Source organism: Corvus cornix, chromosome 3 (genome assembly GCF_000738735.6).
Source record: "Corvus cornix cornix isolate S_Up_H32 chromosome 3, ASM73873v5, whole genome shotgun sequence".
In the NCBI taxonomy this organism is placed as follows: Eukaryota; Metazoa; Chordata; class Aves; order Passeriformes; family Corvidae; genus Corvus; species Corvus cornix.
Window position 1 is genome coordinate 31045090 of NC_047056.1, and position 25352 is coordinate 31070441.

The following is a 25352-nucleotide window of genomic DNA, read 5'->3' on the forward strand; positions in this document are numbered from 1 at the left end:
GCTATGCAATGGGTAGTGCTGAAGCCAGTCCTTAGCACGGAGGGAACAAAATTGTCGCCCTCTCCACCTCTTTGCTTTGGATGAATGTTCTTATTTCAGTTTCTTCCTGCCACTCCCTTGTAAGTCCTTTCTTCTGGCTTCTTACCAGCTCCTACCTAAAAACCAACAACTGATCTTACTAGTTGTGAGAATGGGAACTGTTGCTGTGTTGCAGCATGGAAGTGCCTGCAGCAGGACGCTTTGTCTTGAGGTGAGCAGGTCTCATAAACTGGTTATTCTTCACAAGCAGTGGTGGACCCAGTAAATTCAATTCACAAAGACATTTCAGACTTCAGTGTTAGAGTGATGGTCAGAGCTCCTGGCTAAAGCATCATTATTTCACATACAGTATTGACCTAAATAGAGATCACAAATCGTAGCTGAGGCAAAAGTGCAACGGTATAGTAATACAAGCAGGTTTTCACCCTGTGAGCAGCAACAGCAGCCTGACACAGATGAATTCCACCAGCAGGTAGGGTTGCCTGTCACTGTGAAGGGAGGTGGAGGACCAGTAGCTGCCTGCTTTTAGAGAGAGAGAGGGAGGAGGGCAAGAAGCACAGTGATGCTGATGGCTGGGTAGCAGGAAATGGCTGTCACACAGATAGAGATTAGTGAAGAGGAGGTAGTGGGGAATGGCCATGTCCGAATGAGAGGCTTCCCGCTTAACTGTCTGCCTGAGGGAGGGTGAACAGCTGCTGTGAGCAGAGCCTCATTTCCCTTCTCTTCAGTGAACAGCTTACCTCAGGGGAAAAAGGAACGTGGACTTTGCGGGGCATCCTTAGCAGAGAAGGGGTTTTCTTCAATATCTCAGTGGTTGTCCAGCCCAAAATCTCATATGTGGTCCCTATGGCTTAATGTGGCTCCTACTCATCTTTGCCAAGTGCCAGCAGCTGGTTTTGCATTGGAAAGTGCCAGATACAAGTGTGAGGGCTCAAAGGCAGAAGGAATGCGGAGCCTTTAGGGGCTGGTGGTGCTCCCAACTGTCCTCCCCTTCTCCCCCAAATCACTGACAGCTACAGCAAGAGTGCAGACCTTAAGCCTTTGGATCAGTAAATGCTGCTTCCAGACAGGAAGCTTAAAGCAGGGCTTATTGCAAAGGGATCTGTGAGCCAAGGTCTCAGGGCATCTGCCCCTGCTGCCAAGAGTTCAGCCATTTAGAGGGGTGCATAGGCCCCTTTCTTTCATCACTGCAAGTGGGGCAGGTTGCTGCTCATCCCAGAGCCTGCCTGCATTCCACTGTGGCAGAGCAGCTTGGTGTCTTCTCAAATTTCTTTCCATTTCTGGATGCAGTGGTGCTACTGGTGCTCTTAACATCCCTGCATCTGAGCACTGGGCAGAGCTGGAACACCTAGCCCAGTGCTTTGGGTCCCTTGTGACAAGGCTGGTAGGGTGCTGGAGAGGGTGTGTGGAGTCCCAGAGGATGGCTCATGCCATCAGCTGAAAGCAGCATCGGTGCCCCGTGTTGCACAGTTCCTGTGTTTGACTCAGGCCACAGCAGCACCAGGAGGGGGTGGGAAAGGGCGCTCTGTGTTACTGGGAAAGCGCTTTCCCCGCGTGCTGTTGTGTTACTGTATTAATAGCTGCTACAGGAGATGATGTCTCCTCTAGGTGTTGGAGAGTAGGTGTGAGGAGGAGGAGAGGAATGCTGGCTTGAGCTGCTCCTGCATGATGCTCCAAAAGCAGAGCCTGAGCTTGCCAGCAGCAGCCTTGTGGAATTAACCCGCTTTGGCTTGATTGTTAGCTTAAAAGCCACTGACCTCATAGACTTTTGCCCAACCCCTTAAGGGGCAGAGGTCTGGGTGCTGCCCTTACTGAGCCCCAGACATGACTCCCCTGGAAGGCCAAGGGCTGCTGCTGGAGGTGCCACAGAGCGATGGCTCTTAGAGCTGTTGGAAGGAGATCCATGTCCACTGTGGGAGCTGCTGAGCTCTCAGCACTGTGTGGTGAGTGAGCAGCAAAGACCTGATGCCTTGGCACTCCAGGTCTGTTTGTCCCCTCCTGTGTTCCATGGGAAAATGACTCTCTGTTCCCAGGGTATTTGCAGCAGCCTCAGCACCTAACACACCCAGGGCTGCTGCATCCTCTGCACCACCTTCCTATAAACCTTAAAAACCACCTGGTCCGTAAGCAGGGATGCAGCTGCTGCAATGGTGCTCTTCTGCCTCAGCTGGGGCAGTCTTGGGAACCCAATTTTCTTCTTCCTCTTTTGCTGCTCTTGGCTTTTATAGACATGAAATTTAGTATTTCCCGTATCCTTTCTGAGCTTGCAAGAATCAATGACATCACAGCATAACCAAATCCTGATTCTGTAAGTCCAGTAGCACTAAAACTGCTCTGGAATTGAAGGAGAAAATGGATCTTATCCTACCAAAGAGTGATTCTGTGGAGGCATCCGTGGTGCCCACATCATCTCAGGCTGGTAAAGTGGGTCGCTGCAGTAGAAACGCTGGCGTTTGTGCTGCAGGCGTGCCAGGCTGCTGCTGATCCTAGGAAAGGCCATTTCCTGTCGTTCTCCCGGTGAAGTCCCAGTGTGCAGACTTACATCCCATCCTCCTCTTTCCCTGCTGCAGGAGGACAAGACATTCACATCCTGTGCTGCAGCTGCAGGAGCTGCCACATTTGTGTCTGGTGTGCCCTGTATGTCAGCAGCAGGGCAGGCAATGCTCAGCTGGGAAGGCTTCAGGAATTGAAACAAGTTTGAAATAGAGTTCTCTGGCCAAAATTGCAGCCTGCATTCCCTTACAAACATCAAAGAGCTAAGGTGCAAGCAGCATCCTGGGCATACATTTGCACCTCCAAACACAATGCACACAGAAGGGACAGCAGGAAGTGGGAAACTAATTAAAAGATGATGGGGTTTTTGCTGTGAGCGTGTGCTGTCAGGTTGGCAACACCTTCATAAGGCCAGATGGACCCCGAGGTCCCTTAAGGGCACCTGCAATGCAAGGGCTTGCCAGCCTCAACCCCAAGCAACTACCTGACATTGGCAAAAGGGGAGCAGAAAGTACTTGCACGTCTCTTCTCATGCACTTGGTCCAGGAGCTTCACTCTCAGTAGCCTGGGCTGAAGAGTGGGAGGTTGGCACACAGTATCTGGGAGAAGCCCAGCTCTCTCTAGGCACCTCTGCCACCCCAAGCCCTGGGACAAGCTGCTTGTCCCAAGGGCCTTGACATGCTGCACCTTGGGTGCCATAGGACTCCCTTCAGGAAGGTCCTGGGATTGTGGTGGTAGTATCAGGGCTGAGCCATGTTAACAGCTTGCTGAGCCACAGGCTCAAAAGCTGTGGGGCTTGGTCCCTCACAGCTGGAGCTGAGCCGTCTCCCAGAGACACCGAACGTAATGTAGCATGTCCAAGCTGAGCCCTGCAGGGAGAGAGAGCACTGCAGGGGCAGGGAACCAGAGGTGACCTTTAAAGGTTCTTCCCAACCCAAACTGTTCTATGATTCTGTGATTCTGCCTGCGTAGTGGTAGTATGCACTGAGCTGGTCACATCCCACATGTACACGTGTAATCCAGGAAGCCACACATCCACGTATCTGTGGGATTCTGGGTTATGTTTGCAGGCTCTCACCCTCACGCTGCCCTGCACTGTGAGCTCCCTGCTCCTGCAGCAGCCAGCACCCACTCGTGGGCAGCTCCTGCACAGCACACACGAGGCTGCGGAGGGGAGCCATGGACTTGGCACCCACGGTGAGGCGAGAGTTCCCATCCCTTGGGAGCAGCTCAGGGCTACGTAGAGCTGGTGCTGCTGCTCACCTTCCACATCCCAGATGCTTGGGAAAGGAGGGAATGGCTCTGTGCTAGAGGAATTCAGCTGTGGGACAGGCACCATGGGCTGGGCAGGGACAGGCCCATGGCTGAATTACCCCTCCAACCCTGGGTCCCCAGCTTCTGGGGAGCATTTTTGGGGAGAAGGAAGTTTCCACTGCAGGAGAACGCTGTCCACAGCCACATGCTGAGTGCCCAAGGAGGCAGGAGAGGCATTTCCTGGGGAATCCCAGCAGCCCGCCTTTGCAGCGTGCCCTTCACGGCCAGCTGGTTCCCTGCATGAGAGCACTGGCACTTTGCATTCAGCTCCTCAGCCTGGATTGCAGCTGGCGTTTCCATGCCACTTGCAGGGAGGCGTGACTTGCTCAGCTGCATCCCAAACCTCCTCTCTCCTCCAGAAAGCACCAGGTAAACCCACAGGGCTGGGAGAATGCTTCTGCTTCCCCCTACATCTGCTCCCCATCGCCACCCCAACTGTTGTCAGGAGCACCCTGCTACTGAGCCCGCCCTCCTGACAGGGAGCAGCCCATTTCCATCGAGGCCTCAATTTTGATTTATTGATGTCATTCTGCGTCACTGGAGGGTGGCTGCAGGGTCCCAGGGTGTCAGCACAGAGGGAATGCAGAGAGGCTGCCATGGTATTACCCAGTCTGCATCCAGAGAGCCACGTGCTGCTGCATCTCCCGTGCACTGCAGAGCTGCTCATCCTGCAGGTGTGCAACCATGGCAGGCCCCAGTGGAAAGATGAGCAAAGCTATACCCAAAGCTATACCCACAACCCACCCCAGGCACTGGGGTGCTGCTGCCCACCACATGTAATGGCTCCCTTGAGACTGGGTGGGGGGTGGAAGGTGACCCTGTAGGGTCTGCTGTGGTGTAGACTAGAAGGAGCTCCATTGTGCCTGAGTCCCTATTGCACCCAGTGCCTGTGTGTTCACTTTTGTAAGCTGGGGAGTTTCTGGAGTTGTGAAGCCCTACCATACAGTCACTTAAAACTCCCATGGGGGCTGTCAGTCTCAAAGTACTGCTGTAATTCCAGTCCAAAATCCTAACCCAAAACCCCTCCTTGTGTTTTCAGCTGGCTGTGGGATCCCTATCCCAGAACTATTGCCATCAGATGGTCTGGTTTTTCTGGGACACTCCACCCTGAGCCTGCTGCAAAAGTCCCTGAGGCTATGCAGACACTGGGTTACTATTCCAGTCCCCAACCAAGATCCCTGCATCTCCTTCTAGTCCCTGCCCAGCCTCATGTCACGCACTTTCCTCTTGCTTTGCATCAGAGGTTGCCTGGGCTTGAGCTCCAGGAACAGGAAGATAAATCTGAGCCTACGTAGACCTTCTTTTCACATGGTGAAAAATTATTTACACTCGGGTTGGGATTTGCTGCTCTACTAATTTTGTTGTCTCCTCGTTTGCCTGTTTGTCCCACATTCCACACAGTGTTTCCTCCCTTCCTCCCTCCCCCTTCTTTCTCTCACTGCTGTCTTTCCTCTCTCCTCCTCCTGGCTGGCCAGGTTAGGCAGGTGCAAGAAGAAGACACCCAAGGAAGATAATCCACCGACTCAAATATCACTGAGTTTCACAGAAAAAAGGGGAAACAGAGGCAAAACTAAATGACCTTTAAAACAAGCAAGTTCTCAGGTTCCCTCCCCCACCCAGAAGTGGCTTCTCTGCTCTGTTATAACCTTCTCCTCCCTGTCCCAGCATTTATTTATAAGCACCATCAATAATTAAGAAGCTGCCTGCCTGCCTGCTTGTTTCAGCTGCAGTGTTGACAGAGGCATTTCTGACATTTCCTGGCTCAGCCTGGCTGCTTTGCTCACTTGGGCTTTTAATTTTCTTCCCCTGCCTTGTTAGAAGCACAGGAATCACCCACCTGGAACAGACCGGACATCCAGAGAGCCAGGAGAGTTTCCTGCTGGAGCTGCTTGCCCCAAGAGTGACCCAAGAGTTGCTGGCTTTCACAGCACTGCAGCAGCAGGATGAGCTGGGATGTCTGGGGTGTCCCCACCATGGGCACCACCACTCCCTGCCAGAGGGAGGGTCTGGGAGAAGAGACCCCCCTGTCCACATCTGAGGGCCATGGAGCTCGCACACTGGCATTTCTTTGTTGAAAAGACAGCAAGTGAGGGCTCTGCAGCTGGGGTTCCTGCCCTGGGGGAGCAGCATCACCCCGGGCACTCAGCCAGGGAGATGGAAGAAGAAGAGACCCACCAAGCAGTGCAGCCAAAAACCACAGCTGAGCAGGATGAGTTGGCCCTAGCAGGCAGAGCCACAGGTCTTGCAGTAGAGGGGGACAGCTGGACTTAGAAGCAGGGATGGAAAGGAGGGAGGAAGCACCACAAGGCATAACCCAGGGACAGACGAGGCACAGAGGCAGCAGCTGGGCTTGGCACATTGCTGGCACTGCAGAAGTCCTTGGGAACACTCCAGGTTGTTCCTTGTGGGTTCAAAAGCACCCTGCAGGCATCAGGCAATCTCTGACCCCTGAACAAATCCTCAGATGTAGGGTTTCCAGACAGCCTGGTTCAGCAGCTGCAGGCACAGCCTGCAGCATGTCAGCCCAGCTCCTTTGCCAGTGTAATCCGGATGCAGCGATGGGGCACAAGAGGGAAGCGCAGTGATTCTCCCTGAGCTGCCCTGCAGTGCTGCTGGACACGGCAGAGACTTTCAGGGAGGCAGTGGCAGAGAGTTGGAGCAGGGGGCATCTGGCAGCGGGCACCCAGCTCCCCACAGCACACAGCAAGATGCTTTGGGGCCCTGCTCCACCAGCCTCGCCCTGAAAGGGAACACCAAGGGGACTGTGGCTCTGCCATGGCCCCCAGCCCCTGCAGTGAGGCCAGGGAGTGCCCGGGAGCTGGGTGCAGCAGCAGGAAGCAGATCTGTCACAGAGCATGGCTCTGGAGGGACAGTGATGGCAGCTGGCAGCTCCACAGCTCCACCGGTGCTGGGCTCCGCTGGGTTGGGAAGAGGGCACCAAAGGACAGTGCCGACTCAGCAGCCCTTGGCTGTCCTATCCCATCAGCGTCCAGCTCCCACCACAGCGACCGCCCCGACATTGTTCTCGCTGTGATGGAGTGAACAGGGCCCCCTCCTGCTCCTGCAAGTTGCCCTACACCAGGCCCTGCAGCTCCTGATACAAGATACATGGAGCTGCTCCTGGGGCACACCAAGGCTCTGAGAGATGGAAAATGTGCCTCCTTCCCCAGGTGCCCCCACCTCCCCAGCCCACGCAGCCCAGCTGATCCCCTTCCCACTCCTCTCCTTCTGTGGGTCAGGATCCAGGGAGCATCCCCAGCTCCAAGGGAAGGGGTCTCTACCTGTGAGGCATGTTGGTTGTCTCTCTGCACGGGATATCACAGCCAAGCTGGCCTTGGAGGTAAATAAGGCAAGCAGGGATGTTGCCCTCATTTCAAATATAACCAGGACCATAGACCTCTGAGCTGCTTTCTGGTGGCCACACAATGGAAGGAGGCTGCACTGCCTGCCCTGGGGTTTTCATGTGCACTGCCTGTGCTGTAGGACCCAATCCTGCTTCACATCCCTCTAGAGCACCTACAGGCTCACAAGCACTTGGATTTATCTAAATACAGCACAAAAAGGAGAGGTGGAAATTGGGGTAGGGAAGGGAATGACACAGAGTCACAAGTTAAAATGCAAATCATGGACCATCCTGTGGAAAAAAGGGACCATGCAAAACCAATGGATCATCTCCATGAGAGTGCTGGGAAACAGCCTCCCACTAACTCTCATCCCCAGCCTGGTAAGGGAAAAGCTTCACACCTGCTCTGAATGTCGTGAAGTCTGCAACAAGCCCAGACAGGAATAGAACTCACTAACTAGAAGCTTTCCCTCCTCCAATCAAATATGCAGCCAGCTCTCCTCTCCCGCATGGCACCCCAGCCTGGCTCACGCGCCCGCTGCCAGGTTTGTCGAGTGCTGATGCCTCCATGTCACAGAGCCCTGCAGCCAGCAGCCATGTGGATAGGGCAGGGCAGAATGTGACCAGCACAACTGAGGGAAGCTGGCCACAGCAAGGACACAACAGCATCCCATCCACCAGGAATTGAGGAGGAGGGCTAGCAACATCTTGGCGTTTCTGTATTAACTACCTCCCTCATGACCTGCCCTCTTGCAGCATGATGCATCTCGTATCTTCCGTACATGTCTCCTCCTGGACTCTGCTAAGGGATGTGTCTTCCACATCCCCTCCGAGGAGCTGAGCGACAGCAACCTGGCAGTGAGGAGACACATGCTCCAGGGACAGGACCTGTGGGGATTGCTGTGACAGAGTAGTGACAGCAGAGACCCTAGAGCCCAGGCATTGCTAATGGAGATGCCCATCCCTGAGTATCAAGAAGAACCAGGAAAAAGTGCCAGAGTCCCTCCAGGAAAGGAGGGATTACTCAAGGGGCCAGCCAGTTCTGAGCCAAAAGCAGCAGACACTGTGCTAATGCAGCTATCTGAAGCAGAAAGGCTGGGAATATCTGAGCACATCCTTCCCAAGTTCCTTTTGCTGTCCAAACACAGCCCCATGCTCCCAGCAGAGCTCACAAACAGGGTGTTTCTGCTGCCCACAGCCTCTGTGACCCACTTTCTGGTAGGAGAGTTGCTCTGCTTTTCCCCTCCTCCTCCTCATTTCAATATAGGGGGCCTGGGCACTTGTCCTGCCCAAGAGGAGCTTGCTAAACTTTCAGACCTGCAGACCTGCACCTACCCTTGCAGCCAGTTACCCAGTGCTGGTGAGCAACCCCAGACAAACAAGAAATTTTCCAACAAGAAAGGACGGAAGCAGGGCCAGGGGAGCATGGAGGAAGCAGTGGCTGTGGCTGTGTCCCCGGCATCGGTTGTTAGTTATAACACAGAGCTGGGCACAGAGAGGAGCTTCAGAGTAGGTCCTCTCTTCCCTGGCACCCCTTGCTCCAGGGTTGTGCCAGGATGTCCCATGTCAATCCCACCACAACTGGGGCTGAAGACCACAGAAGCTGGCACAAACACGGCAGCCTGAAATCTGGCAGTGCTGGTTCTCTGTCTCTTTTCCGTAGATTGAAGGGTGGAGAGAAAGGGAGGGGAGCCTGGCACAGCTCCTTCCTGAGCCTAGAGGGCCATCTGGCACTTGGATGTAACACAAGGGGCTGAGTGGGAGTCAGCAGAGGGACTTGGAACTTCTGGTCTGACGTTGGAGGGATCTCAGAGAGAGGGAAAAAGAAAGGGCTCCAGAAGCAAGGGGCAGGGGTTTGCAAATGGGAACCAGTAGGACCGTGGGCACAGATCCTGCCTGCAGGAAGCTTTTTTTGATTCAGTCAAGAAAACATATGATCTGGAAAAAAAAAATAATTAAAAACTAAGAGGCAAATAAACTGTCTTGCCTGGGAAGTTTCAGCTTGGCAAGATGGCACAGCCTTTTTCCTCTCTCCCTGCTGCAAGCAGCAAGGGTCGGTGAAGGGAAGGGGTTCCCATGGTGGACAGTGTTACCAGCTGCTAAGCCGAACCAAGTGAGGAAAAATCTAAGTTTTCAGGGAGCAGTACGGATACACTGAGGCACTGTGGCTGTTCAGGTGGGCAGGACAGCACAGAGGTGGGATTAGTGAAGTGCAGCCTTAGCAAGCATCTTGGGCAAACACTAATGCAGAGGATGTCCTGCCCAGAGCCAGAGTCTGGGATGTACAAGAAAGATTTAACAGCCATCTACATTTGCTTCCATCTACTTGGAGGTGATTCCTAGGAGGCACAGTCTCCCAGTAGATGGAGAAGACCTCCTGCACTATTTATGCAGTGTTTTTGAAGTAACCTGAATGGAGGAAACCTTCCACCTTTAGAGTTCAGGCCAGAGGTGCAGTGGTGTGAGAAGAACAAAACCACCCCCCTCGTGCAGATCATATCCTGATTGACCCTACGGCAGCTAGACTGTGCCCTGTGGGAGATGGGGGCAAAGTCGAGGAATATTCTGGGACTGGTTTTACACCAGCAAGGGAGGAAGGATACCTCTTTTCACAAACCTTGGGGTGATGCATGATGATGGGGATGCCAACCATAGCACAGGCCAAATCCCCTGATTATTCCCCCGTTTTGTTTCTTTAATTAATCTCAAAGAGAGAGCATCCAAGCCACCCGCACCCTCAGCCTGGGGTGGGATCCTTTATCTCACCCCCCACGGGGCTCCTGTGTGCCACTGGAAAGGCCAGGCTGAGGGGAGCTGCTGCAGCCTGTCAGCTGGTGGGTTCTGCCTCCTGCCCTGTGCCCAGCATCCACAAGCAAGGCCGGTGGGATGTCCCGGGGAGATGATCCTCCACTCCTGCTGTCAATCTTTGCTCCCCACAGAACCAGTGCAGGCAGCAGATGGGTTGGTCTCTCCCTGCCAGCACAGGCAAGGGGGCTGGAAGGTAGGAGGTAGAACCAAATCCAGTCTCATTAAGGGTAATTACCATTCATCCCAGGAAGCAGTAGGAAAAAGAGCCCACGTTCTCCCCATCTATTAATAGCTGTCAGCAGCTGCATGGTTCCTGCTGGGACCCAGGGAGAGCAGAAAGCTTTGGGAGAGCAGCAGCACAGAGAGCATCCTTCTCACCCATCCTTCAGCACTGGCTGTACAGGGGCAGTTTTCCTCCTTCCAGGATGTCATTTGTTTTGCTGCTTCCCCCAGGACTCCAGGAACTGCTAGCTGCTTGTAAGCAGTGTTTTTCAGCAAGAGCTGCAGGGAGCCAGCCAGAGGAAGGCCTGGAAATAGAGCTTTGGAGCCAGTTCCTGCTCCTCAGCATGCTCAATTTTCTGAGTCGCGCCCAGTTTTGGCAATTTCTGTGCTCCTCATTGAAAGGGTAGAAGCCATTCATGAAAGAGGACTCCACCAGTGCCAAGGACAAACCCTGGCTCCTACCCTAATGAATCCCTTTGGTGTCAGGCAGACATCAAACACCAATGGGCTCCTCTCAAACCTGACCTTCAGCTGTGCCCATGGTTCTTCCCCACGGAGAGATGAACCACATCTGACAGATGGAGGTTACCTTGCTAGGGGCATCAGCTAGAGAGGCTGCCCCACATGGAGTACAGGACTCAAATGAAATTACATCCTGGACTGGTTTGGTGACTTCTGGCCATCATGGTGTGATGTGAGGACACAGGGGGCTGCAGGAGATGCTCTAGCAGAGCTGACCAGGAGGACATGTGCACAGAGAGGGGTTTTTTCCACTCCTTCTACCTCCAGCTGCCACTGCAAACAAACAGCCTGCTACTTGCTGTGGGCAGAAAGCTCACCAGACATGTTCCTGCAGTCCCTGAGGAGACAGCTGGTGCTGGTGCCACTGGAGAGAAGAAGAGAGGGAGAGAAGGAGAGAAGAAGAGGGAGAGAGAGAGGGAGAGAGAGAGGGAGAGGGAGAGGGAGAGGGAGAGGGAGAAGTGCTTGGCTGCAGGGTGTGTTGGTGGCTGGGCAAAGCCAGGGAGGATAACGTTTCTAGCCCATCATGCTGGGACACTAAAAAAGGTTGTCACCCTACAGCCATAGCTCTGTTTCCAGAACAGCACCTGAACCTTCACATTAGCAGCAGAAGATGCCCTGTGGGATATGTTCCTCCGACACAAGGCACTGCAGGACCTGGCTTCTGTCCAATTTATTTGTTGTGATATGAGGTTTGACTGTTGTTACACTGTCCTCCGACTCCAGGCAAAGCTGGCAGAGCTGATAATGCACAACACCATCACAGGTGCTCTCTGGGGGAAATCTGAGACCTGGCAGCTGGAGGGATACGGAGGGCACCTGGGGTCTGCTGGTAGGACATTGCTTTAGTCACTAGGACCAGGAAGCAGCACCTTCCCTCATCCCCACTCTCAGATGTCAGCAGTGGGGATGGGAATGGATGCAGTGTTTTACGCTGCATCCCTACTCCACAGCATTTAAGGAGCAGCTGCCACTGCACACCCCACTGGGAACAGCACTGATGTCTACACTCCTTTTGACAACAGACCATAATATCGGGCACTGTTGTCTCTGGGAATCAATGACTGGGCAGACTCCATGGGACCATGAAGTGTCCAAAACATGACATTTGCATTATAATAGCTGTGAGGTGGGCTAAAAACCTCAGTGTTGATGGTTTGCTGAAGGCTCAGCTCAGAAATTGATCATTGTTATGCAGGCAACTCAGGGGGGCTATTTCTCTGGATCTGGCTTGGCTATCTCCTTTGCAGTTCAGGAGTCTGGCCAAATGTGTACATGGAAATCACTGCAAGAGAAAATATCTCTAGTTTTATGTTGCTCTCATTTCTGCTTTTCAAGGTCTCAAAAGCCCTGGAGATGTGTTCCCAGGAGTAACATGGCCAGTGTGAGGCCAGCGTTTGTGAAGGGCTTTACAAGGCTTCTGACACCCCCACTGTGTTCAACACCAGCTTGACTCACAGGTGCTGTCACTGTCTTCTGGGGAGCTGAGTGACAGAATCAGGCCACACCTAGAAAAAGAAGTACATTGCTGCCAAGGTCTAACTTCCCATCTTTGAAACTCACAAAGGAAGCCTCAGAGTCTTGACCCTTTTTGTTTTCAATCTATGCCTCTTTGCATTTACTGTTTTGTTGCTGAGCCTTTTGGGTGATCTGGGATCATGTTTTTAAAATCTTCTTCATGACCAGGAGGTAAATTTTATATGAAAGTCAGCACAGCTTCCTAAAACTGCCAGCTATTATGGGACTTGCAGGACTATCATGAGAGCTGGCACCAGTGTTATGTATGCTCCCACAGGGCACAGGCTGGCTGCACTCCTCTTGTGCCCGCTACTGAGTGCATCAGCATTCCAAAGAAGTAAAAGAAAGACACGTTTCAGGCTGGCAAATACTGCAGTGCTTAGATATGGGAAAGAGGAGATGCATGTTTTCATCCCTTTGTTTACTCTGTATATTCCACAGCACGGTATGTGCCTTGATGAAGGTTCTGGTCTTTCCCCACCTCTGTAGAGGATGCTCAATGGCAGAATGAAAAAAAAAACAGGTCAAGGAGAAGAGACAAACATGCAGCAGATGGACCAAGATCTTCTTGCCATCAGTGGAGTTCTCAGATTTGCTTTCCTCCCCCTCAGACCTGCCTATGATGTCATTCTGCCACAAAATATGAGGCCTTGAAGCAAGCCCATTTTAGGCACAGACAGCGTACCTTTAGCAATACAAACATGCAAGGAAACAGGTATCTCGAGGACAGCGATGTATTCACCCTTTGAACACTGCCTGGTACCGAACCATTCACAATACATACCTTGCCCCATTCTTTCCATGATGCCATGGTGTCACAGCAGCTGCTGTTGCTGCAGGAGCGTCCGGGACTTCGGCAAGTGCCCCCCCCACCCCGCCCAGCACTCGTGGAGCGTGGTGGTGAGCTCACACATCTCCTCCGTGCTGGAAAAGGGAGCCGACACTAACTCTCAGCAGCTGCAGCGGGGCGTGGTGACGGGCTGCGCCATCCCAAATCCCGTCCCTCTGCCTTCCTGGTGGTTCTTGCCGCCCCGCAAGCCCTGGCAGCGGGCAGGTCGTGTGGCAGCGGCCGCGGAGCACCGCGCCCTGCGTGGGCTTGGCCCGGACCCGGCCACGAGCCCCGCTCGCCACGAGCCCCGCCCCGGCAACGGCCGCGTCCGTGGAGACAGCGGCGGTGGCGAGCGCGGGGGCCGGGCTGGCCCTGGTCCCGTTCCCTGCCCCGCAGCAGCAGGACAGAGCCGGCAGCCGAGTCCCCAGGCCCAGGGGTCGGGAGGGACCCTCGCGTTTGACGCCCCGGTGCTCTCGCCGCGTTGCCGGGGCTGGGGGCACCCAGTGCCGGTGGCCGGGCTCTTCCCCCGGCAGTTCGCAGGTCTGATTCGTAACGAAGCGGCCGCGCTAAGGGGTTTTCTTCCCTCTCGGGGTCTCTGGAGAAGAGCTTGGCTGGCAGGGGGGAGCGCAGGGCCCGCATCCCATGGAGCTGGGCTAGGGGGGCTGGCGGGGGCCGCGGCGTTCAGCAGCATCCAGGCGTTCTCCGCGGCCGGGGCGGTGGGCAGTGCTCAGGCCCGAAAGGGCTTTCGTTTTTCTGACATCCCACTGAGGCAGTGGCTCTTCCCAGATCATGCTAAGAGAGATAGATCCAGGACCAGTTTTGGCCCTTCACACCGCCTGGATTACAGCAGTGACATTAACCAAATTCCCAAATGGCCAGCTGGCCTCACTCTGCCCAATCTCCCATTACAGACAAATTTCATTATATCTGAAGCTAAATAGATTCCTCATTTGGTCTTTTTTTTTTTTTTTTTTTTTTAACTCACTTAAAGCTCATTGCAGTGTCTCAACCCCTGGATTAGCCTGCAACATGGTGTCCTAATGCACACTTAGCATTAGGCTTTGGAAGTGCCACAGAGCATGGCAAGTCCCCACAGGTGTCAGTGGGATCAGTGGTGTTAGCCAGACTCAGGCTGGCTTACCTGGACTGCAGGTAACAGCACAAAGGCCAGCACACCTGCAGAACAACTGGCATTTTCAGGGTGCTGCTGCAGTGGCATAAAAGCTTCCTCAATTAATGGGCAGATGGAGCTTCAGTGCAAATGCAATCTTGGCTGGAGCATAACCACCCTCAGAAATAATTTATCCTGCTCTTACAAACTCTCCAGTAAACACAGTGTTTACAGTTGTTCCATTTATTGGGTCTCTGTAATGCTGGTAGGAGCATCAGCCAAAGGTCACCAGTTTCCATGCAGCTCTTCTTTTTTGGTCTTTCTGGGATTTGGTGTTAATGAAAAGAGCAAAAATCTTTTAGTTCCAGATCAAAACAAGTTCAGCTGAAGAAGGTTTGTTAGGCATGTTAGTAGCAGCATAATTTGATTGTGTCAGTAGGTTTCTGTTCAGTTCTGTTCAGTTTCTGTTCAGTCAGTTCCTCCTGGGGAAAGGAAGTGTGATTTCCTTTATTTTTTTAAGAAGTTCTAGCATTATTTACTTTTCAGTCTGATCTGGGTGTTAAATGACAAAACCTGGGAATTTACTACATGGTTCCATTCATTGTATATCATCTAATAAATCTTTTTTAGGATAGGTGACTGATAGAGCAGGTGGGAAGGAGCGTGCATTAACGCTGTTGGCTTGGTTTATTGATAGTGAATTACAGTGCTTCCCGGTGTTTAAATATGTGCTTAGCAAACCTGGCTCTGGAAACTGGCTTGGTGTGTCAGCTCTGGCTGGGTGAGACTCCTGCAGCCAAGGCAGAGAGGGTGTGCAGTGAAGGAGGCCCTTCCACTGGTGGTGAGGGCACCTGGCAGGTGTGTTCACCATGCTGGCGTGGTGGCAATGGATATACTGGGAGCAGTGGCTCAGTGTCAGACTTGGCACCACAGGCATGGGGTTGATCTGGATGCTTTGCAGCCTTGTTCCTGTTGGCCTTATAGTGAATGACAAGTAGGGATGGTGGAGTCAGCTGAGCTGGCTTGTTCTGGGGCTCAGATCAAGGGAAAGCTTCTCAGCAGCCTGGACAGCTCTGCCTCAGGGCAGCTGTGTCTCCTGCCTTGACTCTTGGAGCCCACTCAGCAGCCCTGCATGTGCCATGGGTTACCTACCCTCTGAAAATCAACCTGCCTTCAGTAAACAGGCAATCGGATCATCTGCTGGAACAGACAGGGAATAATCCTAGGCCACCAATGCTGCACTGGCTCCCCCCAACAGCTGGCCTTTAGTGATTGTTTCCAAAAGGTCAGGAAAGCCATCAGAAGCTCCAATTAGCTGTGATTGGCCTGGGGGACAAAATGATACAGATGCTTTTTGAATAGGACAAAGGACTGAGCAAGGAGAAAACAATTTTCCCAGTCACTTCTATTAATGCCACCTCACTGCCTTCTAGCTGTGTTTTGCCCTTCCACAGAAGTCCATCAAGCACCAGGAGCTGGTTTTCAGCTGTGTTAATGTGCTGTGGAGAATCAGGCCTCTTCTCTTCCCCCTGAAAGGTGGCCCATCGTCGTAGCACCTTCCTTAGGGCATGAGGAGCTTTGCAGGGAAAGGACTCCCAGTCTCTCCTCACAGCTGCCTATCACTCATTCCTTCTCCTTCCACATCCACCCTTCTTCAGATCAGGCTCCCTTTTTCTACAGCCTTTACCTTTGTCATCTGTACACCACTGCCTCCCAGGAAATACAGCCTCCCTGCCCTTGGCATGCTTCCTCCTCCTGCTCTAGGCCAGAGAATGCCCTGCCACTGCCATCTCCACCCTTTCCTGACTGTCACTCTCAGACCTGCCTCAAGTGCATTTGAAGAAGCCTTTGCTGACATATTCGCAGCATGAATCATTTGCTCCTCTCCTCTAGACCTCAGCATTTCACAGATCTCCTCTCTTTCCTCTTTTGCAGGCCCTTCCTCAGACGCCTTTTGGAGGGGGAAGGAGCAGAGGGAATAACACTAGCAAAGCCAGCTCCAAAGCTTTCAGGGAGAGAGAGGGCAGTGCCGACAGAAGCTGGGAAGGCAGAGGTGAAGGGAGCAACCTTGTGCAGGGGAAGGAAGGACTAAAATGGTTCGTCTAGGGACCACTGTGTGGGTCACATCCCTCACAAAGGAGCTGGTTGGGTTCAAACCATCCTTCAGGTGAGGGATATGGTGGCCAAAGATACTACATGGCAGTTATCCTTCCACAGGATCCTTTGACCCTATGGTGGTGCAAGGCCACCACTGCCCTGAGGAATCCTCTTGGTCTTTCAGGAAGGTGTTCTCACCTCTGACATTGCCATCCACCTCTGTCTCATGATTCTTTTAGGTCTCCTGCGGCAGGGCAGGGCAGCTCTGGTGAACTGCCCAGCCCTGTGCTGCAGCCATGTTAAGTCCAGTTAGCCCCAGTAAGGATCAGTGTGGGTCTGTATGCCCTGGGGGATGCTCACCAGACCTAAATGCTCTTGTGGAACCCAGAACTCACGTGGATGATTCCTTCCTGGTGTCTTTTCTGCCTCTTTCAGACTGGCTGGTTAGAGAACCATTAGGACTTCCAGGCAATAACCACACATGTGGGATTCTGATGTCTGAGAGTGCAGGCCTTGAGGCTGCAATAGGAAACAGCAAATGGAAAACTTTGGTCTGGGAAAGCTCTGCAAAGTTAATAGGACCAGGCATCCTTCCTTCTGCTCCAGGCTTTTAGCTCATATCTGTTTAGGCTCAGTGTGGTCTGAACAGGTCTGAGCCATCTCATCAGTTAATGGACATTTGGAAGGAGTTCAGCTGGAGAATAATGAAGAAAGCAGGAAAAGAATACACTTATAATGTATTCACCTGTAAAGCATCTGTCTTTAGAGAGTCATTAGAACAGGCATACTGGATCAAAGCAGGGGATAGCTGGCCCAAACACCCATGTCTGACAGTGGCTAGAAACAGACACCTAGAGAAGAGTAGAAAAGCAATGCAAGTGTGTGTTCTTTCCGCCAGCACTCTCCCCACCTCCAGCTGTGTTCAGCTGCTCACTCTGAGCCACATGACTTCTGTGCATTTCATCCTTCTCAAAGGGTTTCTCTTGCATGGACTTTTCCTAGAGTCTGCACAGACTCCTAGCATCCACAACATCCTGTGGCAAGGAATTCCCCAGTTCAGCTGCAGCCTGTATGAAGAACCCTTTGCTTTACACCCAGCTCCTGCCATCTTCCCCTATTACTTTTATTGGAAAGACAGTAAACAATCAATTCCCGTCCATCCTCTTCAACAACACTCTGAATTAGCACCACGTTATTATCTCCTTATTGCATGTGGTGCCTAGAGACCTCTTTGCACAGGGCAGGGTATAAAGATGAGGCTGAGTAATAGTTGTTTGGCTGCAGTGCTTCCAGCCCAAAGCAGAGGAGGCAGGCAAAGGTCAAGTGTGTTACAGGACAGCAGTGTGAGCTGACCATTCTTATTGCTGGCTTCTTTCTAAAGCTGCCTTTTTCTTTTGCAGGCAGACACATGGTGGTGACTCTCTCAAGGAATTTTCCCCTCGCTTCTCCTGAAGGAGAACTACGTCCTGAGCAGGATGCAGCAGCCAGCAGCTGGTGACAAGAGCACAGCCATTCCCCCATCATGTCCACCTCAGGCCAACCTCACTGATGGCTCATTCTACACACGCCGCTGCATCACTGAGGATCCCAGTTGGTCCCTGGTCACTGTCCCCCACCTCACTGAGCTCTGCATCCAGCACATCGTTCACAATTTTGAAAGTAAGTGGGAGCACATTTACTCTAGGGCACATGGAGAGAGAGAGGGTCAGTCCCAGAGAGCAGAGGGTCAACAAGGCAGGCAGATGCATCTGAAAGGCAGAGTGTGGCACCCAGCCCTGCCGAAGGAACAGATGGGGAGAAATATCCCCTTGGGCAGCCAGTTAAACAAACTGTTTAGTTGCTAAGTATGCACTTGTATACTCCAGTGATGGCTGTAGTCCTCTGGGCTGCTGTCCAGGATGGGACTCTGTCCTGACCTTGTTCTATAACATCTTCTTCCATCCATGCTCTTTTGGACTCACCTCAACCATGACCGGGGCTGTGGAGTTGCTGTTTCCTGCTCTTGATTCATATACACATTAGGGCAGCGCTCGAGGATGGAGCCCTGTACTGAGTGCTGTACAAAGAGATGGAGAATTGCTCCCTGCCCAGAGGAGCTATCATCTCAGTATTGTACTCACAGGCTCAGCCCTCCTCCATGGCTTTTGGTGGTGATGTGACAAGTTATATCCTCAGGCAGGGAATGTGCTTTTGAAGCAGGTGGACTGATGAAACACAGCAAAACAGAAGAAGCATATCTCGTCTGAGAACTGACTGGGAGGGGCAAAAAAGGGCCTACCTGTCTTTTTGGCTGACTCAGTGAAGTGGCAGCAAAGACCAAAGATAGTTTTAAGGCAATGTCCACACTGGGACTGTAAGACAGTACAGAGGAGCTCAGTGCTGCCTTATGCCAGGAGCTGATGGTACTTGAGGGTCTGTGTGGAGGGCTGGGAGCCCTTAGCACAAGAGCCCTCTGCTCTCCCTTGGAGAAGAGAGGTCTGAGGGCAAGATGATCTTCCCCAGAGATAAGCAACCTTCCTCTGGGTCATGGCGAGAAAGTGAACCACCCCCAGCATGCCTTGTTTCTATATGGTGATAGCCTGAACCCAGTTGACTAGTTGGTTTCTACCCCACCCCCTGCCTACCCCATATAACCTCTGCCCCCTAGCCCTGATGTAGGCAGCCTTGTCCCTAGCCACCCCTTCACAGGGGCTGCTGGACAATAAAGGCTGCCTCTGGGGAACTGCTGTAAAAGGCTCCTGTCTCTCTGTCCCCGAGTTCGCCTTGGGTGATTTCACAAAGAGCTGAATCACAAGAGCTGGAATCACTTGTAGCTGAGAAATCGCTACACTTGCTGAAATCACCTGCTGCCCAGGGAGGCCTGCCACCACTCCTGGAAGAGTTGTTCCTTGCAGGACACTGCTCCTGGAAGAGTTGTTCCTTGCAGGACACGCTTTCTGGGAAGATCGTGGCACACCGGGTTGCCCATCCCCCGGTCTCCGTGGAAGCAACAGGTCTGAGCTGGGACACCCTTGCAGCCCTATCAGCCTGATCATTCAGTTTGACGCCAAATGCATGGGACCTGCATTGTGCACGCATAAAAGCAGTGTGCTCATTGTCATGGGGACCCTCGTGCTGTTACCTGAGCTGTGAGGCTGCACCTTGCCCACAGTGTGGCCTGAGGGAGCCCGAGTGAAGCTAGTCCAGCCCTGCCCATATGTGTCCCACCTCTGCTTGTGTCGTGGGACTCAGCAGAGAAGGTCACTGCAGTGTCAGCTGTAGGACACTGAAAAATAGACTCCAGGAAGAGGCTGTGGTAAAACTGTCAGTGTTCTTAGGAAGGGAATGCCACAGAAACAGAGGAAATATAAAGCTAACCCCACTTTGTGTTTCATAATCTGGTTTCCCATGCACAGACAGGTCTCTCCACTGATGATTTCTGTTACTCAACACAACTGTGTATACGTAACCAGATATTCATGGTGTGAGTACAAGTGGCTTTTCTCTGGCATTTCTTGTCACAAAGAACTTCTACCAGAAAAGACATCTGAGATTTAGGGCAAGCACTGGGAAAGAGACTCAGGGGAAAGAGTACCTAGGAAAACAGAACTTTTATTTAAACAAGGGGGACCTAAAAGCTAGGAGTATGCCTCAGCAAAAAGGAACAGGAATCAATTTGAGATGAGACCAATGCTTTAGTTAAGATAAATAGGCACAAGGACCTGCATGCAAAGCACACAGTTGTTTTCAAATACTGCTCTTCAATATGCTTAGAAATCAAAAGGGAGAAAGTTCAGCAAATGGCAGGCCAAGCTCTCCCATCTCTGTAAGGCTGAATTAGTTCTCTTGGGAGCAGAATTCCTGCTCTGAATACAAACTGCATTCAAACTAAGTTTAAATAGGGAGCTCGGTTTCTGGCGCTGTTCCCAAATATTATGAGAGTAAACTCAATTACACTGATGTTTCATTGTAAAAGTTAGAAATCGTATATGGAGATGTACAAATGAATCCTACATGTCTTCTGCCAGCTTAGCTCTATACTCCAGCCTCTGGCAGCCAAGAAGAGAGCCAGTATCAGCAGAGGGGAGGGCATGGCCACACAGCTGGGGGCCCAGGCAGAACCATAGTGCCAGCAAGTGTTCCTACACCCAGACTAACCTCTCATTCTTTTTATCCCTTCCAGAGAACCCTATTTTGAACTATCTTCTGCCTGAGCACCAAAGGAAGGTGGTGGACAGGCTCTCCACCAGCCTTCCACTCACTGTGACTGCCAACATAGTAAGCCATGAGGACTACTGGAAGAGGTGCTGTATCGAGCGCTGGCAAGTGTGTGATGTCTCCAACTATGGAGACAGCTGGAAACGGATGTTCTTTGAACGTCACCTGGAGAACATTCTGAAGTTTTTCATCCCCAGCACCACGGACCCCAAAAAGGTCCTAGAGCTCGTCCCGCTCTGCAAAGGCTATGTGCGGAAACTGGAGATTGATCAGTTCCTGCCACCTGTGCGGGTGGATGAAAAGGAGGAGAGCAATGACCTCGCTGACACAGAGGAGGATGCTAACTTTAATGAGGCCTACACGCATCACTATGACCTGAAAGATCTCATTACTGCTCTCCCTCACCTTGAAGAGCTTCATCTCACTTACGGTGTGAAGAGCTGTGGCATGAACTTTGAGTGGAGCCTCTTTAACTTCACTGAGCAGGACTGCTTCAGCTTGGCTGCTGCCGTGAAGATGTGCCATAACTTGAAAGTAATATACCCCAAACTGAACCTAACTCCCTCAGCTAGATCTTCAAATTGCCTGTGCATAGAAATACAGGGACCAGTTTTGCTTGCTGGTAACACCCTTCCTTTTGCAAGTTACAGAGTCTGTCAGAGTGCAGAGATGTTAACCTGCTGGCCTGGTGCTGAGTATCTTGTTCTGCCATGTCCTTGTTAGAACAGGTTGTCAGAGGATCAGTGAGAAAAATACTTGCTCCCACAAAACTTGTTGCTTGTAGCATAAGGGACAGCAGCACTCCACTGTGCTAACTCCTCATGTAGTTCTGGGAGGGAGGAGAGGAGAAGTCCAGAGGGAGCCTTTCATAAGGAATTTTTGGTAGTTTTGCTCAGTAAATACATGTCAGCCTCTCCCAGAGGAGCAAAGACCCCCAAGAAGAGCATGGGGAAACACTCACACTTACCTTAGAGCAATGAGGGATTTTCCTCCTAAGCACTAACAATATCTTCAGCTCTGTGGGAACTGCAGTGCAGATACTCAGCCCCCCCAAAACAGCAACGGGCATTGCTATCCAGAGTGGAGCCAGAGTGAGCTGCATGTACTCCCCACAGATCAGCAGGCTTTGGGAAATATGTCTTCACGGCTTCCAGAAGAGAAATTACCTCTCTTGTGACTATTAAGATGCCCTGGCCACACAGGACATTGCACTGTGGTTACCACTGGTGCACATGTTCATTCAGACAGGTTTGACTGTGAACTGGAGTGGGTTCTGCTGCTAGTTGCTGCAAGCATTTGGACAGCTTTATCTTGCTTTAATTTAGCCCCCAGTGAGAGATCTTTTGCAGTCAGAGGAGGGGAACACGCATTTCCAGGAGACAAATCCTTTTTCCCTAGAATAGGCATGGGACATCAGTGGCATGCCCTGCTTGATGGAAGTATCTCCCCACTGAGAAAGCAACTACTTGAGCCTGCTAGCTAAAGGTGTCTGAAGTGAAGGGAGATGAATCCTGTCTGGTGGACCATAGGTTTAGCTCCCTGAGGGTTAGGGACAAAGCTCAGTCCAAAGCAAGTGCTTTAGTGACCCTGGGTTTTATGCCCACAGGTTTTCAAGCTGACACGAAGCAAAGTGGACGATGACAAGATCAAGCTCCTGGCCCGTAACTTGCTGGATCATCCTTGCCTGTTGGAGGTGGACTTGTCCCACAATCTCATCAGGGACAACGGGGCACAAGCTCTCGGCAAGCTGATCAGCCACAGCAGATTAGAAACCCTCAATCTGTGTAACAACCAGATCTGTCACCTGGGAGCTCAGGCTCTTGCTCAAGGCCTGGCTGAGAGCTCCACCCTGACCTCCCTGAATCTGCGCCTCAACTTCGTGGAGGACAAAGGCGGGGAGGCGATCGGCCGTGCCCTGCTGACCAACACCAGCCTGAAGTCCCTCCATCTGGGAAGTAATAACCTGTCAGAGCCAACCACTGCAGTGTTCTCCCAGGTCCTGGCTCAGAACACCACTCTCACAAGCATCAACTTCTCATGCAACCACCTGGGGCTGGTAAGAGAAGCCTCTTCTCCCTCCCTCTGTGAGCCTGCGTGGTGGCCTTGCAAAGCAGATGCTGAGCCTGTCTCAAAGCCACAGAGGCAAATGCATCCCTCACTTTGCATTCTTGCTAGGATAACAATCAGTTGTGAGCAGGGAAGAGACTAGCAGATGTGAGGAAGGAGAAGGACATCTTCTGTGCATGAACATGCATTTACCTCACTCGTTACATCTAGCTCTGTTCATAGGGCTGAATCTATCTTTGAGGCTTTGGGCTTTTGGGCAGAGAGGGGTTTTCCCCCCAGGAAACTGAAAACCAGGAAGCATGTCTGGGAAGAATCACAGACGCTTCGCACACGTGAGCGTAGTTAATGATAGGCGGCATGAGATAAGGGTCTCACGCATATCCTCTGTGCTTTGGATCTGCTGTGCCATCTGTCACTCAGCAGCACACAGATAGTGTCACCCTTCCCAGAATTTCTCCTGTCCATCACACGCTCAGAGGAGACTGTTAGAAAATTGGCTTGGTTGTTGAGCTTCTCTAACTCACCCTGCGGCCCTGGAGCGGTGCGGTGGGTCAGGGGTGTCGTGTCTGTGTGCTTGTAAGTGGCTCCTAAAACACAGGCTTACATTTTCTAGACAGAAGAGCATCCACAGATCTTACTACATCCCTAAGAGCTGCAGTATGCAACATGCCCACAAACCAGACCGCTTCTCTTCTGCTGATTAAAAAGAGCTTTAGAAATCTGAAACTAGACAGCCAAAAGCAATCATGCTGGCTTTTAAACTTTCTGCGCTGCCTCAATTATTCTCACTGTCAAATAAAGAGACAGCAAGACCAGCTGTCCCTGCTGGCAGGAAGATTGGCATCAATGTGTTTGACAAGGGTTTTAAAAGGATTTGATGGCAGAAAACCTTTTGTGAGTTCTGAGTTTTATGGTCCGGGATGTGGAAAACCATTTGAGTCTAATGATACAAGGGGGCAAAGGTTGGAAAGGATAGAAGGACTTTTGTTTAGTAAATAATAATCTCTGTGTTTAGCATCTTCCTTCTGATGAGCTCTCCTGTTACCCATTTGTGAAGTTTCATGGCAGCCCAAAAGCTGGCTGGTAGTATTATCTTCAGGAAAATTGGGGGTTTTGCTAGAGATGCATTCAATTCTGACCTCCATACCCCATTAAAAAGAGACCTCTTCCCAGTCCTTTTTGCACTGCCCTTTTTGGCAAAAGGGCTAAGAGGCAGGGTGTTGGGATGAGGGGACCATCTGGATGGAGGATATGGGGCAGGAGATGTATTTGGTACCTGAAAGAGAACAGCAACAGCGGGAAAAAGTTCAAATTGTCACATCCCTAAATACAGTGCTTCATGGAAGGGGGGGGGGAATGTCTCAGAGCAAGTTGCCTCCCTAAGGCTACATCACATTTTCTGTCCCATGCAGGCTGGTCTTAAGTTACATGAGATATTCCCCTCAGGAAAGCCAACCCAGCCTGGGAAATGGCATCCAGGCAGAAAACTGCCAGTACTGGGACTCTCACCACTGCCAAGATGAGGAGCAGCCCTCTAATCCATTTGTCCCCAGCCAGCAGTAAGCTGAGGGAGCAGACTCCTCTCAGGTTATCATTGCCAGACGTGCTATTAACCAGCCTGAGCCTGAGAACTCCTGACATCGTACCCAGAGGGACTCATTAGCATGTGTCATATCACAGAGAGCTACATAAGGTTACACTCCTCCTCTGCACTTCTGTGAGCAACATTTTGGACGTGGGTGAAGGCCTTTATCCCTTTTGGCACCATCTCATGCACTTCCAACTGACAGCAGCAGAAGTTGCCCTGGGGAGGAGGGAAAAGGAGCAATACACTTCTTTTTTGGATGTCCTCCTTTAACCATCCCCTCTCATCCTTTTGCAGGATGGTGGGAAGCAGCTGCTTGAAGGGCTGGCAAACAACAAGACTTTGACCAAGCTTGATCTCCGCCACACAGAGGTGGAACAGGAGACTGGTTTCCTCATTCACCAAATTGTGTGGGCCAATCGGGAAGCAGCGAGGCTGGGATCTCTGCAGCACCCCACTGCTGAACCCCTCTGAATAAAATGCTCCAGGGAGCAATGAACTTTGGGTGTGCAGTCTTGGAAATACTTTACTTCAGGGTCTTGGTTTTGTTTTTCTGAGAAACACTTAACTTGTGGCTGCCACAGCAGCCTTCCCCAGACCCCCATCATCCAACCTGAGACTTAATTGGAGACAGACATTAGATCTCAAGACACTGTAGTGGCACCACAGAGCAATCTGCCCCTTAAGCCCTCTCTCTCACTGCGCCCTAAATCTCACCTCCTGTGATGCTTTTATATGCTCCAGCAGCAAGCTTTCTTCAGGCAACTGAATATTGTTCCACCTGTAAAGCAGCTAAGATGAAGTCTCTGCCACCTAAATGGTCTAGTCCAGACCTAACTTTAAGGTTTTGCTGAGGAGGATGTGAGAGGCACAGAGGATTGAGGGAATGTTGTTTCTAGTTCCTCAGCAGCTTTTTCTGGCTATTGCTCTGCTCAATAATCTATTTGTATTTATAGTAAAATCTGTCTGCAGTCTGATATGGGTGGTGAACAGTAAATAGAAATAAATTCAATAAATCAAGAGGTCTTACCACCATGGTTTCCTGCTTTGGGTTGCTCTGCTTTTGATCAGTGCTAGCCTGCTTTGCAACAGGTGAATTCCTTACAACCAGATGCTTACCTTACCTACTAGTGCTCTTCTGTGCAAACCTGTCCAAAACAATCTCTGTTCTGCATAACTTCAAGCTAGAGGGGTCCTTTCAGGACTGCTG

General features: G+C 51.7%; 2 protein-coding genes across 3 annotated transcripts in view; one reads left to right on the top strand and one right to left on the bottom strand.

Moving 5' to 3' along the window:
• Positions 1-25352, bottom strand: part of TMEM151B (transmembrane protein 151B) — a 54798-nt gene that overhangs the window by 9057 nt on the left and 20389 nt on the right. The window lies entirely within an intron of this gene.
• TCTE1 (t-complex-associated-testis-expressed 1) lies at positions 13422-25150 on the top strand. Of its 2 annotated transcripts, XM_039568904.1 has the most exons (5): positions 13422-13625; positions 17694-17952; positions 20456-21024; positions 22097-22546; positions 24440-25150. In XM_039568904.1, the coding sequence occupies exons 2-5, from the start codon at positions 17769-17771 to the stop codon at positions 24614-24616; spliced, it is 1380 nt and encodes a 459-aa protein (XP_039424838.1). In that variant the 5' UTR covers positions 13422-13625; positions 17694-17768; the 3' UTR covers positions 24617-25150. The 2 variants fall into 2 exon arrangements, with proteins under 2 accessions (XP_039424838.1, XP_019136759.2); XM_019281214.3 differs by lacking the exon at positions 13422-13625 and having other exon boundaries at positions 17679-17952.

Coding starts and splice junctions, on each gene's coding strand:
- TCTE1 (XM_039568904.1), top strand. CDS start 17,769: ATGCAGCAGCCAGCAGCTGGTGACAAGAGCACAGCCATTCCCCCATCA. Junction 17,953..20,455: donor CATCGTTCACAATTTTGAAA/GTAAGTGGGAGC, acceptor TATCCCTTCCAG/AGAACCCTATTTTGAACTAT. Junction 21,025..22,096: donor AGATGTGCCATAACTTGAAA/GTAATATACCCC, acceptor TTATGCCCACAG/GTTTTCAAGCTGACACGAAG.